The sequence below is a fragment of the Moschus berezovskii genome, chromosome 15 (assembly GCF_049115385.1).
Source record: "Moschus berezovskii isolate FMDL1 chromosome 15, NW_MosBer_1.0, whole genome shotgun sequence".
Taxonomy (NCBI): Eukaryota; Metazoa; Chordata; class Mammalia; order Artiodactyla; family Moschidae; genus Moschus; species Moschus berezovskii.
In genome coordinates, this window is record NC_142474.1 from 9931925 (window position 1) to 9948518 (window position 16594).

General features: G+C 47.4%; 1 protein-coding gene and 1 pseudogene across 1 annotated transcript; both read left to right on the forward strand.

The window, feature by feature from the left end:
- The first annotated feature begins 8070 nt into the window (after positions 1-8070).
- Positions 8071-8560, forward strand: LOC129564135 (large ribosomal subunit protein uL11 pseudogene; annotated as a pseudogene).
- Positions 8561-13707: 5147 nt separating this feature from the next.
- On the forward strand, positions 13708-16594 carry TP53TG5 (TP53 target 5). Its single transcript, XM_088843738.1, has 4 exons — positions 13708-13773; positions 14044-14118; positions 14330-14460; positions 16105-16594. The coding sequence occupies exons 1-4, from the start codon at positions 13708-13710 to the stop codon at positions 16592-16594; spliced, it is 762 nt and encodes a 253-aa protein (XP_088699864.1).

The following is a 16594-nucleotide window of genomic DNA, read 5'->3' on the forward strand; positions in this document are numbered from 1 at the left end:
TAGGTCAAGAGAGACTACCCAAATGGAAACAGAAAAGAGTGAAACAAAACAGAGAAATCCAAAAGAGGGACTTCCCAGGTGGTCCAGTGGCTAAGACTCTGTACTCCCAATGTAGGGGGCCTGGATTCAGTCCCTGGTCTGGGAACTAGATCCCACTTGCTGCAACTAAGAGTTTGAATGCTGCAACTAAAGATCTCGCATGCTACAATGAAGATCAAAGATCCTGAGAGCCACAAGTAAGACCTGGTGCAGGCAAATAAATATTTTTAAAAGCCTAGAAGATCCAAAGCTAACATCTGCATAATTTGAATCTGAGATAGAGATAAACACACACACATACACACACTATAAGTAGAAATAATGGTCAATAATTTTCCAAAAATAATTAAAGGACCACAGAGCCAAGAAATGCACAGAATCCAAAAAATTATTAAATACTAGTAGATAGGACTTCCCTGGTGACGCAGTGGGTAGGGATCCACCTGCTAACGCAGGGGACACTAAAAGTGTCGATCCCTGGTCTGAGAAGATTCCACCTGCTGCAGAGCACCTGAGTCCGTGTGCCACATGAGCCGCGTGTTGCAAATACTGAAGCCCACACGGCTAGAGCCTGTGCTCCGAAGCAAGAGAAACCACTGCACTAGAGAAAGCCCGCCTGCAGTGACTAAAACCCGGCACAGCCAAAAATAATAAATAAATCACAATTTTTAAAAGTAGACTTCAAAAGAAGGATTGTTACCAGGGATGAAGAGGAACATTACCTAATGATAAAAGGTTGTTCATTTCAGCAAGAAGACTTAGCAACCATAAATGTGTATGTGTACATCTAGTAACAGAGCTTCAAAAACATAAGCTAAAAACAGACCTAAAATAAAAAGACAAATCCATAATACAGTTAGAGGAGTCAAAGCTTCTCTCTCAGTAATCAATGAAACAAGTAGACAGAAAGAAAAAGTAAGAATACAGAAATCCGGAACACTATTAACTAGCTGTTCTGATTGACATTTCTATAGCACTTTACCAGCAGAGTAAGCATTCTTTTCAACTTTGCAAAAGCATTCACCAAGATACATCATCTTCTGGGCCATAAAATAAACCTCAACAAATTTAAAAGAATTTAGATCATAAAAAACATATTTTGTGACTATAAAAGAATGAAAATATAAATAACAACAGAAAGAGATCTGGGAAACACCCCAATACTTGAAATAAAACACAAGACTGCCAAATAACCCATGAGTCAAAGATAAAAGTCCAAAAGGAAATTAGAAAAATATCTTGATTGAATAAAATTGAAATGTTGCAACCAGCCACCAAAAAAGCTCCCAATGTTCCTTGCCTTCTGTTTATTCATACTTTTGTATAGCTTTCTTCTGAACTCTATCAAAGTTATTCCATGTGACCAATAAAACATGGCAGATGGTACATCATGTCCATAAAAAACTTTAAAAGACCACAGCTTCCATCATGGGTGTGTATTCTCTCTGTTGTTTGGATCACTCACTCTGGAGGAAGCCAACTATTATGTTTTCAACAGCCCTATAGAGAGGCCCACATGGCAAGAAACTGAAGTTCCAGCCAACAGCCAGTGAAGAACAGAGGCAAGTCAGCAATCCCATGAGTGATCATGGAAACTGAATTACTGGCCCCAGTAGAGCCTTAAGATGACTGGAACGTTGGCCAGTAGCTTGGCTGCAGCTTCAGCAGTGACTGGGGCAGAACCACCCCGCTGGAGCAGTCCTGGATTCCTGATTGCAGAACCTTTGAGACGATAAACACTTCTTGTTTTAAACTGCTAAATTAGCACGTGTAGGGATTCAGGCATTGGGAAGGGCACAGCTGTAACAGCACTCTCAAGTGTGGCAGTGGCAGTGGACTGCCCTAGACTTGGGAAGAGTGCACCGAAAGCTCAAAATGCTCTGCAAAAGCTGCGAATAGAAGCCTCGAACCAGGGCCTCCCGCACTGGTAGGGTGAGGTCTTACCCACTGGACCATCAAGGAAGTCCCTGCCAGGCATTTTTTTTTATTTATTTTAATTGGAGGCTAATTACTTTACAATATTGTAGTGGTTTTTGCCATATGTTGACATGAATCAGCCATGGGTGTGCATGTGTTCCCCATCCTGAACCCTCCTCCTACTTCCCTCACCATCCCATCCCTCAGGGTCATCCCAGTGCACCAACCCTGATCACCCTGTCTCATGCATCGAACCTGGACTGGCAATCTATTTCACATATGATAATATACATGTTTCAATGCTATTCTGTCAAATCATCCCACCCTCGCCTTCTCCCACAGAGTCCAAAAGACTGTTCTTTACACCTGTGTCTCTTTTGCTGTCTCACATATAGCCTGCTCAGCATTTTATACTGCATTTAGTGAGAGAGGTGGGGCTTCCCTGGTGGCTCAGTGGTAAAGAATCCACCTGCCAATGCAGGAGACCTGGGTTCCATCCCTGGGTCAGGAAGATCCCCTGGAGTAGGAAATGGCAACCCACTCCAGGATGCTTGCCTGGAGAATCCAAGGACACAGGAGCCTGGCAGGCTACATTCCATGGGGTTGCAGAGTCGGACGCGACAGCATGCTCATACTCATTGGCGGGGGAGGGGGTGGGGGGGTAGAGAAGAATGCATCTGCTCCATCTTGTTCAGAACCAGAACTTCTTATTTTATGTTCTCTTTAACCCTGTAAGTCCAAGTGGGAATACTTCTGGATATAGAATCCTTTTAAGATCTTGTGGGTCACTCTGAGTCTTATTCAGGTCCACACTATTAGACAAAAGCTATGCCTACGATTCCTCTGAGATAAGCCTTTCTCTCTTAGGCTTCTGCTGAATTGGCTGACAGTCAACACCCTTGAGCTTTCTAGGATTCCTCTTGCTTGATTCAGAAGATCTGTGAGGCACACCCATCGTTTCTTTTGAGGTCTTTTATCTGACTGAAGACTACTCTGCTGCATTGTCTGAAATCTTCTGGAGATGCACACGAAAGATTTGATGGTTACATTCTCACTTTCCTTTGGACCACGTTTTTCTGGTGCTGCTCTGGATTTGAGCTTTGCTGGGAAACCACTCTTTAACTTTACTATCATTTGCCAAGTAGAGGGGCTGAGAATTTTCGACCACAAAATCCTGGCTCCTTCATATTTAACAGTTCTTCCTTTTGGCTCAGGATTTCTCAACCTCAGCACTGTTGACATCTCAGGCAGGATAATTCTTTTTATTCATTTATTGGTTGTGTGGGGTCTTCACTGCTTCATGCAGGCTTTCTCTAACTGCAGTGAGCAGGGGATTCTCTCTAGCCTCAGTGCACGGTCTTCTCCTTGCCATGGCTTCTCTTGTTTCGGGGCATGGGCTCCAGATGTGTGGGCTTCAGTAGCTGCAGTACACTGGTTTGGTAGCTGCGGCTCCCCGCTCCAGAGCTCCGGCTCAGTGGTTGTGGTCCACGGGCTTAGTTGCTTCATGACGTGCAGAATCTTCCAAGACCAGGGATGGAACGCATGTCCCCTGCTTTGGGGGCTCATTCTTGTCCACTGCACCACCAGGGAAGTCCCAGGAGGGAGGAGGTGGTGTTGAGAGGGATTTGTCCATTATAGAACATTCGGCAGCATCCCCAGCCTCTACTAACTAGATGCCAGTGGCAACCTCTCCAGGTCTGACAACCAGAAATGTCTCCAGACATTCACAAAGGTCTCCCCAGGAGGCACCATTATGCACTCACTTGAGAACTGCTGCCGTTTCCCTACCACCTCTTGAGTTTTACTATAAGCAGCAAGAAGACACTAAGTTGCACCTTTACCACGTGATTTGGAAATATCCTTAGCCAGACCCCAGCTCATTAGGCATGTTTTCTGCCTTCCACTTTACCCTGCATGCTGCCAATAAAGGATTCCCTGTGCCGCAATGGAGAGCCAGCACAGTCAAATAAATACAAGAGAGCAGATCAATCCTAAGAGTTCTCATCACAAGGGGAAAAAAGGTTTGGTTTTTTTTAAGGTAAACAGATGTGGGAAGAAAATATCTGCAAATCACACATCTTACAAAGGGACTCATCTAGTCTGTATAAAGAACGCTCAAAACTCAACAGTGAAAAAACAAACAATCCAGTTGAAAATGAGCAAAAGATTTGAACAGACATTTCACCACAGAGCATACAGATATGGCAAATAAACACATTAAAATATGTTCCACATCAATAGCCAGTAGGGAAAAGCAAATTAAAAGCACTGTGCATCCATTTTATACCAGTTAACTAAAAGTTAGTGACCATACTAAAAGCAGGTCAGGATGTAGAGAAGCTAGACCGTTCAAACCTTGCTGATGGGAATGTAAAATGATATAGTCCCTCTGGAAAATAGATCGGCGGTTCCTTAGAAAAACTAAACACATACTTACCATATGATCTAGCAATCATCCTCCTTGATATTTATTACAGAGAAATTAAACTATGTCCCTGTAAAACCTGTACATGAGTGCTCCTGCCAGCCTAAATGAGAAACAGCCCAAATGTTCTTCAGTGGGTGAATGGTTAAACAAATCATGGCACATTCATACCATGGAATAATACTCAGCTAAGAAGGAACAAATTATTGATACCCCCAACAACTGGATGGATATCAAGAGCATTCTTTTGAGTGGGGGGGCGGGAAGCACCAGGCTTGAAACGTTACATATTATATGATTCCATTTATACAGTATAACACTGTTGAAATGACAAAAATATAGAAACGGAGATGGGTTGCCAGGGGTTAGGGGTCGGAGGAAAGAAGGTGTGGGCGTGGCTATAAACAGCATTCGCGAGCCTGGGATGATGGAACACTTCTTCACCTTGATTGTGGTGGGGGTTACATGGATCTATAAGTGGTTCCGACATTGGAATATAGTTATGCGAGATGTTACCCTTCGGGGGTGGGGAATGAGAGAACAAGATATAGGACCTCTATAATATTTTTTTGGAATTTTCTGTGAATCTCTAATGATTTTTTTTTTAATTTATAAAGGGAACTGTTACACCTGCAACAACTTGGATGAGTCTCCACAGCATTATCCCGAATGAAAAAAAGTCCATCTCGAAAACTTACATACTGTAGGATCCTACTCACATAACATTCTTGAAACAACAAGATTGCAGAAGTGAAGAATGATCAGTGATTTCTAGGGATTAGGGATGAGGTTGTGGGGAGACGGGCAGACAACACAAGAGAGACGTTCACGGTGATGGAACAGACACACACAAGTGAGCGCAGGTAAAACTGACAAAGTCTGAGTTAGCTCTGTCTATCGTATTTACATCAGCTTCCTGGCTGTGATATTGCACTGATATACCCAACATTTGTAAATCTCAAGTGCATTGTGTTAAGTGAATGAATTCTACTCAAAAGTCTATAAGCTATAGGATTGCATTGATAAAATGTTCTGGAAAAGGTAAACCTATAGGGACTGAAAATACATCCCTTGCTGCCAGGGTTGTGGGTGGGACAAGGACTACACGAGAGAACTTAGGGAGGTTACAAAACCATTCTACACATTGACTGTGGTGTTTGCACAATAACATGCACTTACCATAGAACTGCACACTAAAAAGGGTGACTTTTACCATATATAGGTGCTTCCCCGATGTCTCAGACAGTAAAGAATCTGCCTGCAATGCAGGAAATCTGGGTTGATCCCTGGGTGGGGAAGATTCCCTTGAGAAGGGACTGGCTACCCACTCCAGTATTCTTGCCTGGAGAATTCCATGGACAGAGGAGCCTGGTGGCCTACAGTTCGTGGGGCCGCAGAGAGTCAGATACAACTGAGCGACTAACACTGTGAAACAAAGCACCACAAACAAGAGAGTAGATCCACAGCCACTAGTATGGCTGTTGCAGAAAGAAAGGAGGAGAGAAGGAAGAGAGGGCGGGAGGGAGCGAGGAAGCAAGAAGAAAGGAGGAGGGACGGATGAAAAGGAACAACTCGCGGTGAGGACGTGGTGAAACTGAAATGCCGGTGGGAAGGTAAAATGGTGCAGCCACTATAGAAAACGGCATGGGGGGTCCTCAGAAGTTAAAATTAGAATGACCATATGGGCCAGCAATTCTATTTGTGAGTTTATACTCAAAAGAATTTAAAGCAGGGTCTTGAAGAGAAATATTTGGACGCTCACCCTCATAGCAGCATTATTCTCGGAAGCTGAAAAGGTGGACGCAACCCGAGGGCTCACCAATGGACGAGCAGATAAAATATGGTCTATACTTACAAGTGGAGAAGGCAATGGCACCCCACTCCAGTACTCCTGCCTAGAAAATCCCATGGATGGAGGAGCCTAGTGGGCTGCAGTCCATGGGGTCGTGAAGAGTCGGACACGACTGAGCGATTTCACTTTCACTTTTCACTTTCCTGCATTGGAGAAGGAAATGGCAACCCACTCCAGTGTTCTTGCCTGGAGAATCCCAGGGATGGCAGAGCCTGGTGGGCTGCCGTCTATGGGGTCGCACAGAGTCGGACACAACTGAAGTGACTTAGCAGCGGCAGCAGCATACTTACAAGAGGATAGTATCCAGCCCTAAAGGAAGAGAGTTCAGGCACAAGCTGAACCTTGAGGACATTGTGCTGAATGCAAAAAACCATCACAGCAAGACACATAGTGTGATTCCATTCACATGAGGTACCTGGAGCAGTCAAATTCATAGAGACAGAAAGTAGAATGGTGGTTGCTGGGCCTGAGGGGGCTGGAGAATGGGGAGCTGTTGTTTAACGGGTATTGAGTTTCCATTTTGTGGGATGAAAAGAGTTTGGGAGACAGATGGTGGTGATAGTTGCATAATAATGTGAAAGTACTGGACACTACTGAACTGCCCACTTAAAATGATTAATGGTCAATGTTCTGTGTATTTTACCACAACTAACAGAAAAAAGAAAGAGTGGTGGTTTCTCACTGAAGTGCCTTGGATGTGATCCAGAAGGCTGACCAGCTGTGTGTCCTTGGGTATCGCTCTGCCCATAAATGGTTTTTACTGTGTTAATGGAAGAGATGAACAAGACTTAATAGGGGGTGCTGCTTTAGGAGCCATTGTTGGGGTATGACATCTGGTCATGGAGGAAAAACTCCTGCCCCCCTGGGGATGCACCCCCAACCTTCGGAAGGGAGGAAAGGGAGTGACGGTGAAAAGAACCAGCTGGAACAGAATGCAGAGGCGGCTGGGCCAGACTCAAGCCCTGACGCCTGGGAACACTCCCAAGGCCCTGACCCTCAGGACCAGCTCCAAGCCTCTCAGCCTGTGATGGAGCCTGTGTCTGGCTCACTCCCCCAGGTTTGGCCACTGTCACTCTGGGTTCCTACCTTCTACTCCAGCACATACCCCACTTCATAGTTCCCTCTCACACCTGTAATTTGAAAATCCAGGAGCCCCACAGCCTTTTGCCTGGCGACCCCATTCTACCTTAGTTATCTGTCATCATCTCTACGAAGACTTCCCTGGCCTCCCCACACTGCTCCTTAGGGTTCCAGCAGTCCGCTCACCATTACCCTTATCATAGACAATGCCGTTTATTTTCACTTTCTCACAAAATACTTAGTGGGTACCTCTTGTCAGCCAGGCACTATTCTAAGGCTCTAGGGGGTTAGCAATAAAGAGAACAGCCCCAAATCCCTGCCCTTGAGGAACCCATGTTCTAGAGGGACCGCTCCCCAGGCTCAGTGGACAGTGCACAGCAGGGCCCCAGCTGTTGGTGCCCAGGTGGCAGGTGCAGACGATCCTGATGCGGCCCACCGGAGTCCAGCAGAGTCCAGGAAGAGCTGAGATCATGTGACAGGGAGGGGGAAGCCCGAGCAGGCGGAGGAACGGGAGAGGACTGAGGCAGACAGAGGGAGGGATGGGGTGTCCGCCTCGCCTTCCCTCCAAAGTCACCTCCTTGGGTCTTTTCTGGTCCACAGCATCTTATTTTGTTTTTACCACCCACTCATCTCCGCCCTAACAAGAAAGGGCATGGACATATAAGAAGCTGTGCAGCTTTCGGCTTTCAGCTCAGAGGAGGCAAAGGTGTAACTTTCTTTGATGGTCCCAAATCTGGGTTCACCAGCCGCCTTCACCATGCCGCCGAAGTCTGACCCCAACGAGATCAAAGTCGTGTACCTGAGGTGCACCAGTGGGGAAGTCGGTGCCACGTCTGCCCTAGCCCCCAAGATTGGCCCCCTGGGTCTGTCTCCAAAAACGGTTGCTGATGACATCACCAAGGCAACTGGTGATTGGAAGGGTCTGAGTATTAAGGTGAAACTGACCATTCAGAACAGACAGGCCCAGATTGAGGTGGTACCTTCTGCTTCTGCCCTGATCATCAAAGCCCTCAAGGAACCACCAAAAGACAGAAAGAAGCAGAAAAACATTAAGCATGGTGGAACCATCACTTTTGATGAGATTGTCAACGCTGCCCAGCAGATGCGCCATCAGTCTCTAGCTAGAAAATTCTCTGGAACCGTTAAAGAGATCACCCAGTCTGTGGGCTGCAAATGTTGCTGGCCGCCACCCTCATGACATCATAGATGGCATCAACAGTGGTGCTGTGGAGGGCCCAGCTAGTTAAGAACTGCAAAGGAAAAAGGAAAATAAAGGGTTATTTGACAACCAAAAAAGAAGAACCTGTGCAGTAGTCTGGTCTTGGTCCACCTCCCCTAAAAGACAGGGGTGAGCACCCCACATGCATGTGCACCCGTCCATCTGGGTATGCTGTGGATCTGGTTCCCACACTTGCTGGGTATCAAACTGGCCGACTGAGTGGGTGGTGAGGGAGAAGGCGCAGCCAGGTGGGCAGGTTCCTCAGAGCAGCCTGAGTCATTCACATCTCACACCGTCTGTCCCAGCCCCTCATCAGGCCTTTCTCTGCCCTCACTTTCTGCCACTACCTTGCCCCACTTCCCTCACCTCCTTCGGGTCTCTCCTCACATCTCATCTCGTCAGTCAAAGGGTCCTATTCCATGCAGAGTACATCATGAGGAACGCTGGGCTGGAAGAAGCACAAGCTGGAATCAAGATTGCTGGGAGAAATATCAATAATCTCAGATATGCAGATGACACTACCCTTATGGCAGAAAGTGAAGAGAAACTCAAAAGCCTCTTGATGAAAGTGAAAGAGGAGAGTGAAAAGGTTGGCTTGAAGCTCAACATTCAGAAAACAAAGATCATGGCATCTGGTCCCATCACTTCATGGGAAATAGATGGAAAAACCGTGGAAACAGTGTCAGACTTTATTTTTTTGGGCTCCAAAATCACTGCAGATGCTGATTGCAGCCAGGAAATTAAAAGACGCTTACTCCTTGGAAGGAAAGTTACGACCAACCTTGATAATATATTAAAAAGTAGAGACATTACTTTGCCAACAAAGGTCCGTCTAGTCAAGGCTATGGTTTTTCCAGTGGTCATGTATGGATGTGAGAGTTGGACTGTGAAGAAAGCTGATCACCGAAGAATTGATGCTTTTGAACTGTGGTGTTGGAGAAGACTCTTGATAGTCCCTTGTACTGCAAGGAGATCCAACCAGTCCATTCTAAGGGAGATCGATCCTGGGTGTTCTTTGGAAGGACTGATGCTAAAGCTGAAACTGCAATACTTTGGCCACCTCATGCGACAAGTTGACTCACTGGAAAAGACTCTGATGCTGGGGAAGGTTGGGGGCGGGAGGAGAAGGGGACGACCCAGAATGAGATGGCTGGATGGCATCACTGACTCTGTGGACATGAGTTTGAGTGAACTCCGGGAGTTGGTGATGGACAGGGAGGACTGGCATGCTGTGATTCATGGGGTTGCGGAGAGTCGGACACAACTGAGTTTACAAAGCTTTTTATTTGGTATTGCAGGTCAGACGATTAACAATGTTGCGATAGTTTCAGGTGGACAGCCAGGGACTCAGCCATACATACATATGTATCCATTCTCCGCCGAACTCCCTCCCACCCAGGCTGCCAGGTAACACTGAGCAGAGTTCCCTGGGCGACGCTAGGAACTCACTGGTTATCCATTTATAGCAGTGTTCATCCTTCTTCCTTTTTCCTTTCGGTTGTGTTGGGTCTTGGTAGCTGCCCCGGCATTTCTCTAGCTGTGGTGGGTTTTCTCCTTGCGGTGCGCAAGCCTCTCATTGCAGCGGCTTCTCTTGTTCTGAAGCATGGGCTCTAGGGCACGCAGGCTTCAGCAGTCGTGGCTCACAGACTAGAGCACAGGTAACGTAGTTGTGGTGCATGGGCTTAAATGCTCTGACGCACGTGGGATCTTCCCAGATCAGGGATCGAACCCATGTCGCCTGCATTGGCTGGCAGATCCTTCACCACTGAGCCACCAGCGAAGCCCCATCCCTTTTAACACAGCAAACTCTCTACCTTTGTTCTCCATTTCCCGTCCAACGTGTTTACTTCTCTCCACACACTTCTTTCCCTCTAACGTTAACAGAAGCGTGCTGCTAACACAGGGATGTGACATTTTTAGGAACTCAAATGGCTGGTTGTTATGCAACACGATCATTAAAACTTAAATCATACCAACTTCATCAAGGTAATGATATTAAAAACAAAGATGGAAAGTGCTCAAACTTAACACTTCCTAATTTCTTACTACCTTTTGCTACTATCTATGATCCTGGGAATGCAAAAGTAGGAAGTCAAGAAACACCTGCAGTAACAGGCAAACTTGGCCTTGGAGCACGGAAAGAAGCAGGGCAAAGGCTAATAGAGTTTTGCCAAGAGAATGCACTGGTCATAGCAAACACCCTCTTCCAACAACACAAGAGAAGACTCTACACATGGACATCAGCAGATGGTCAACACCGAAATCAGACTGATTATATTCTTTGCAGCCAAAGATGGAGAAGCGCTATACAGTCAGCAAAAACAAGACCGGGAGCTGACTGTGGCTCAGATCATGAACTCCTCATTGCCAAATTCAGACTTAAACTGAAGAAAGTAGGGAAAACCACTAGACCATTCAGATATGACCTAAATCAAATCCCTTATGATTATACAGTGGAAGTAAGAAATAGATTTAAGGGACTAGATCTGATAGATAGAGTGCCTGATGTACTCTGGACGGAGGTTCATGACATTGTACAGGAGACAGGGACCAAGACCATCCCCATGGAAAAGAAATGCAAAAAAGCAAAATGGCTGTCTGAGGAGGCCTTACAAATAGCTGTGAAAAGAAGAGACATGAAAAGCAAAGGAGAAAAGGAAAGATATAAGCATCTGAATGCAGAATTCCAAAGAATAGCAAGGAGAGATAAGAAAGCCTTCCTCAGCGATCAATGCAAAGAAATAGAGGAAAACAACAGAACAGGAAAAACAAGAGATCTTTTCAAGAAAATTAGAGATATCAAGGGAATATTTCATGCAAAGATGGGCTCGATAAAGGACAGAAATGGTATGGACCTAACAGAAGCAGAAGATATTAAGAAGAGGTGGCAAGAATACACAGAAGAACTGTACAAAAAAGATCTTCACGACGAAGATAATCATGATGGCGTGATCACTCACCTGGAGCCAGACATCTTGGAATGTGAATGAATGACATGCCCTGCGTGAAGCAAGTGAGGAGCCCTGCTCTGCAGTTCCACGGTGATCTCATACGGCTTACGGCAGAAACCTGTCGGGGGTTTACACCGACCTGCCCATGCCAAGAGGCACCCAATGTCTCCTTTGGGGAACCGACCAGAAATGGGCAAAGCATGTGGACTGAACTCTCCTTTCTTGGTCAAACTTTTCAGTCTCTTTGACCATTTCATAACTCCTTGGGAATTAGAAGTACTAACCTAATCTATTGAATGATAGACTTTCAAGGGACTTGTGATCTATGCTGTTACTGTGTACTGTGACTTCGGTCCCAAACTTGGATTGGTAGTCAGGAAAGCGCCTAGCCTCGCTAGGAATCAAAAGTTTAGAAGGTAGATGGAGCTCTAGCTACAAGAACATCTCTGAGGTTAAAGGTTAGCCAGATTGGGACTGCAATGGGTTTTTTCCTTTGGTAGGGCTTCCCTGGTGGCTCAGAGGTTAACGCATCTGCCTCCAATGCGGGAGACCCAGGTTCGATCCCTGGGTCGGGAAGATCCCCTGGAGAAGGAAATGATAACCCACTCCAGTATTCTTGCCTGGAGAATCCCATGGATGGAGAAGTCTGGTAGGCTACAGTCCACGGGGTCGCAAAGAGTCGGACACGACTGAGCTATTGAACAGAACAGTGTAACTTTTATATACACTGGGAAACCAAGACTCTGGTAATTCACTTTATTGCAGTGGTCTGGAATTGAACCCACCATATCTCTGAGGTATGCCTATACACTGTAAATAGCCACACACACCCAAAAAATGCTGAGTAAACACAGTATTTGAGAACAGTGACAGTAAGCAAGTCGATCAGATCATTGAGAAATGAATTCCAACATCTTCGTTCTTCCACTTTTTCACTTTCTTCTTACTCTTTAGTATGAATGAAAACATTAACATTCATATTGGAATGACACCTGTTCATCAATTACAACCATAGGTTGACTATGGATGCAAAAGTTAGGCAAAATTTGAGAAAAGTATACTGGCCGTCTAGTCAAAATATTGGTTTTTCCAGTGGTCATGTATGGATGTGAGAGTTGGACTATGAAGAAAGCTGATCGCCAAAGAATTGATGCTTTTGAACTATGGTGCTGGAGAAGACTCTTGAGAGTCCCTTGGACTGCAAGGAGATCCAACCAGTCCATCCTAAAGGAGGTCAGTCCTGGGTGTTCTTTGGAAGGACTGATGCTAAAGCTGAAACTCCAATACTTTGGCCACCTCATGCGAAGTGTTGACTCACTGGAAAAGACTCTGATGCTGGGAGGGATTGGGGGCGGGAGGAGACGGGGACGACAGAGAATGAGATGGCTGGATGGCATCACCGACTCGATGGACCTGAGTTTGAGTGAACTCCGGGAGTTGGTGATGGACAGGGAGGCCTGGCGTGCTGTGATTCATGGGGTCGCAAAGAGTCAGACACGACTGAGCGACTGAACTGAACTGAAGAGTAAACTGGCCCTACGGGATTCACAATAGAGTATCTGTAGAATTTTATTATTTTATATTTCTTTCAGTAAAATTTATGATAAACACACATTCACACACACATATACATACTTTGTTTCAGACAGCCCATTATTGAATCTTTGTAAGAACACATACTGTCTCTTCTCCACTAGAATGTAAGTTCCTTGATGGCAAATTTTTTTTATTCCAGCACTTAGAACACACTGGACACAGCAGATGCACATGAACAAACACGTATGACATGAATGAACAGATGAGCACAGTTGAGAACCAGGTTTCATGGGCTGATTGTCAGACCTTATGTTTCCAGCTCCACCATTCTCCAGCTGTGTTGGCCTTGAATAAATTATTTAATTTCTTTGAATCCTGATTTCTTCATTTAAAAAAGGTGGGGGGGAATCTTCCTACCTTGCAGGGAAATGGTGACAGTATATGCCTCTGCCTGGCACCTACTAGGTACCTGCACAGACAGGAGTCACCTTCTCACCCTCCACCCCTGCCACACACATACTCCTTGGAGACCCAGCCCCGCCACTGTCACACATTTCAGTGATGTCATAGCCCCCCTCCCTGGGAGCACCAGCACAAGCATCCTGACGCCCAGCCTGAGTGTGTGCTGAGCTGGGGGCGGACAGGGCGCAGGCAGGGCCAGGTACCAGTCTCGCACCATCTGTCCAATATGTGCCACAGCTCCAGCGTGCGTCCATCGACAAAGAAGAGGCCCAAGAATAAGGTGGTTTCCAAGGTTGGACTTGGGACTGGATCTAGTGGAGGCCTCAACAAAGTGTCCAGCCATGCCCGGGGTGGGGGTCTTTCCATCTGGGGGGAGGGGGAGAGGTGAAGGGGGGTCAGGAGAGTTAGAATGGTCTCCCCATTTCCACCCCCAAACCAAGGTGACAAAAATCACAGCCTAGATTTGATCAAGATAAGCCCAGTGGAGAGGCATTACCGGGCGTTCAGGGGGCTCATCCTGTGTTAGCATTTCCCCCCACCCCTCTCCTTCCCTCTCTGTCAGATGCAAGCTAAGGAACCACAGGACATAATACGTCAGCCTGTCAGCAAAGTAATCGAGCGGAACCGACTTAAAATGGTGAGATGCCGCATTTGGGTGCCCACTAAAGAGAGCCTGAGCCCCCACACTGTGCTGCTCGGGGCTGCCACGAGTGACCCGGGAGGAGTCAACCAGCCTCACCCCGAGCTGAGCTGAGCCAAACTCCAGGTGGGGGTTGGGAGGCTATCCCAAGAAAGCTGAAGCTTCCATTTTTGTTTTTTTTTTTTCCCTGTCTCTTCATGCCTGGCAGGTATTAAAACACTTGTCGCTCTTGAAGCTGCTAAAAAGCGCGAACCCTCGGATCCAAGAACTGTATAACCTGGCCAGAAGGTGTAGGAATTCACTGCTCAGGGTTCCAAAGATCCTGGGGTTCTCCTCTGGGTGAGCTTGGCCCGCCCATGGCCCCCATCATGGGCCCAATAGTCATCTTTAACAGGAACAGGCACCGTGCTAAGGAGTTTAGAAACCCGCCTTTTGACAAGGCTCTGAGAGAAAGGGAGCCATTCAGTAGCCCTATTTTAATGATGGGGAGTTGGGGCTCAAGAGATGCTGTAACTTGTTCCATTAACTGAACTGCTAAATGGCGGAGCTAGGATTTGAAGCTGTTCCCAGCTGAAATCAGAGCTGTTGTCATAAGCATGGTCATAATCATCCAGTCATGGGACTAACTACCACCTGGGGCTCTGAGCAAGTAGGCCCCCCTCCCGCCCCTCCCAAGTCATCGCCACCCACAGATTCCCCCACAGGCTAGTCATCCTGCTGAGGCCAAGCTCCCGCCCACTTCCCAGCGATGCTAAGAAAGCTGACATTTATAAGGCACCTGCTAAGGGCTTCCCTGGTAGTTCAGTTGGTAAAGAATCCTCCTGCAAGGCAGGAGACCTGAGTTCAATCCCTGGGTTGGGAAGATCCCCTGGAGAAGGGAAAGGCTATTCACTCCAGTATTCTGGCCTGGAGAATTCATGGACTGTATAGACCATGGGGTCACAAAGAGTCGGACACAACTGAGCAACTTTCACTTTCACCCTTCAATGGCCAGGTATCCTGAAGAGCATTTTCCCACCTAACCTACTCTCCATAAAAACCCTATTAGGTAGAATTATCTCAATTTTCACATGAGGGAACTAAGGCTCTGACAGGACACCTTTCTTGCCCCAAATGACACAGACGGTAAGAGGCAGAAGCAAGTCTGAACCGCAGTGTGTCTCCAAAGCCTGTGTTCTCCAAGCCGCCTTCTGCCTTGCAGGACTGTGGTGAGGGTCCTGGGCCTGACACCGGGTGGGCCCCTGACCAGCGGTGGCCGTGATTATCCTCAGGATTATCTAACCCTGAGCGTGAGGCCTCTCCCTCCCCACACGTGCTCAGCTAGCACGGGGCGGCCGCGCTGCAGGGGACTTCAGCCTGTGACAGATACCCTTTTGGAAAGTCTAACGCCTCTGGTGAACTCCACGCCTCTGGTTTCCTCCCTCTAAGTAGACCTCCTCGATGCAGGAGATCAGGAAACACCAAGCCCAAAGGGTCAGGATCATCTAGTCCCAGAGTTTTCTAACCCTTTTTAAAGCAGCCACCCCTAACTGGCCCCAAGCCCCAACTGTGTTGTTGAGAGGAAGCTATCCTGCCCCTCCAGAAGTAAGGTGGGATGGGGGTCATTGGAGCTACTTTCTAAGATGTCTTGAAACAAGAAACAATTAAAAAAAAAAAAACTGGACCAGTCCACTCCGTCAACTGAAATGCAGAGAGGCAGAACCCTAACCTCTGGCCGATGCAGGTAATACACGTTTCTAGCGTCCTAACCACCAGCCATCACCATAGGTTTTTCTAGCCTCTCACATCCCTTCTGCCAGTGCTTGTCACCGCTTCCCCTGCCCACAGGCGCAAGGCCTCTGAGTGGTGGAGAAGCTTCTTTCCGGGCTCTCTGTGGCTTTCCTGACAGGCCCCCCGAGCTGGCGGCAGCACAGCTGTCTCGGCACTAGCGGAGGACCAGAGCCTCGGTCCTATGCTGCTGACCGCTGTTCCTCTCCCTGCCAGGTACGATAATGTCCGGGATGAAGCGGAACAAAATAACAAAGAGCTCCAAGAGGAGGCTGGGTGTTCCTACCAGAAACTGGACTCCAAGAAATTAAACCCCACAGGGGAGCCTGAGGAGCGTGAGGAGTCGAAGCCCAGGGCACAGGAAGCTATGCCACAGAAGGAGGAGCAGATGGAGCCCGAGGTCCCAGTGACATCAAGGGGTCACAGCCTGACCACAGGTCCCAGAGCCCAGGCAGGGCAGCCACCCACTGGGGAACCCCGCGTCATCTTCCGGAAGACCTACCAGGACAGAACTCCCGTGGAGGATGTGAAGCAGCTGGAAAGAGTGAACCAGTGGGTCTGGTTTGAAGGGCTGCCCACACGCGTCCACCTCCCGGGGCCCCGGGTGATGTGCAGACCCTCCACCTTGCGCTGGGTCAAGCGCTGCTGTACCCGCTTATGCTCGGCGTCACTGGAGCTGCCAATGGTCCATCTGTACAAGGTGTGA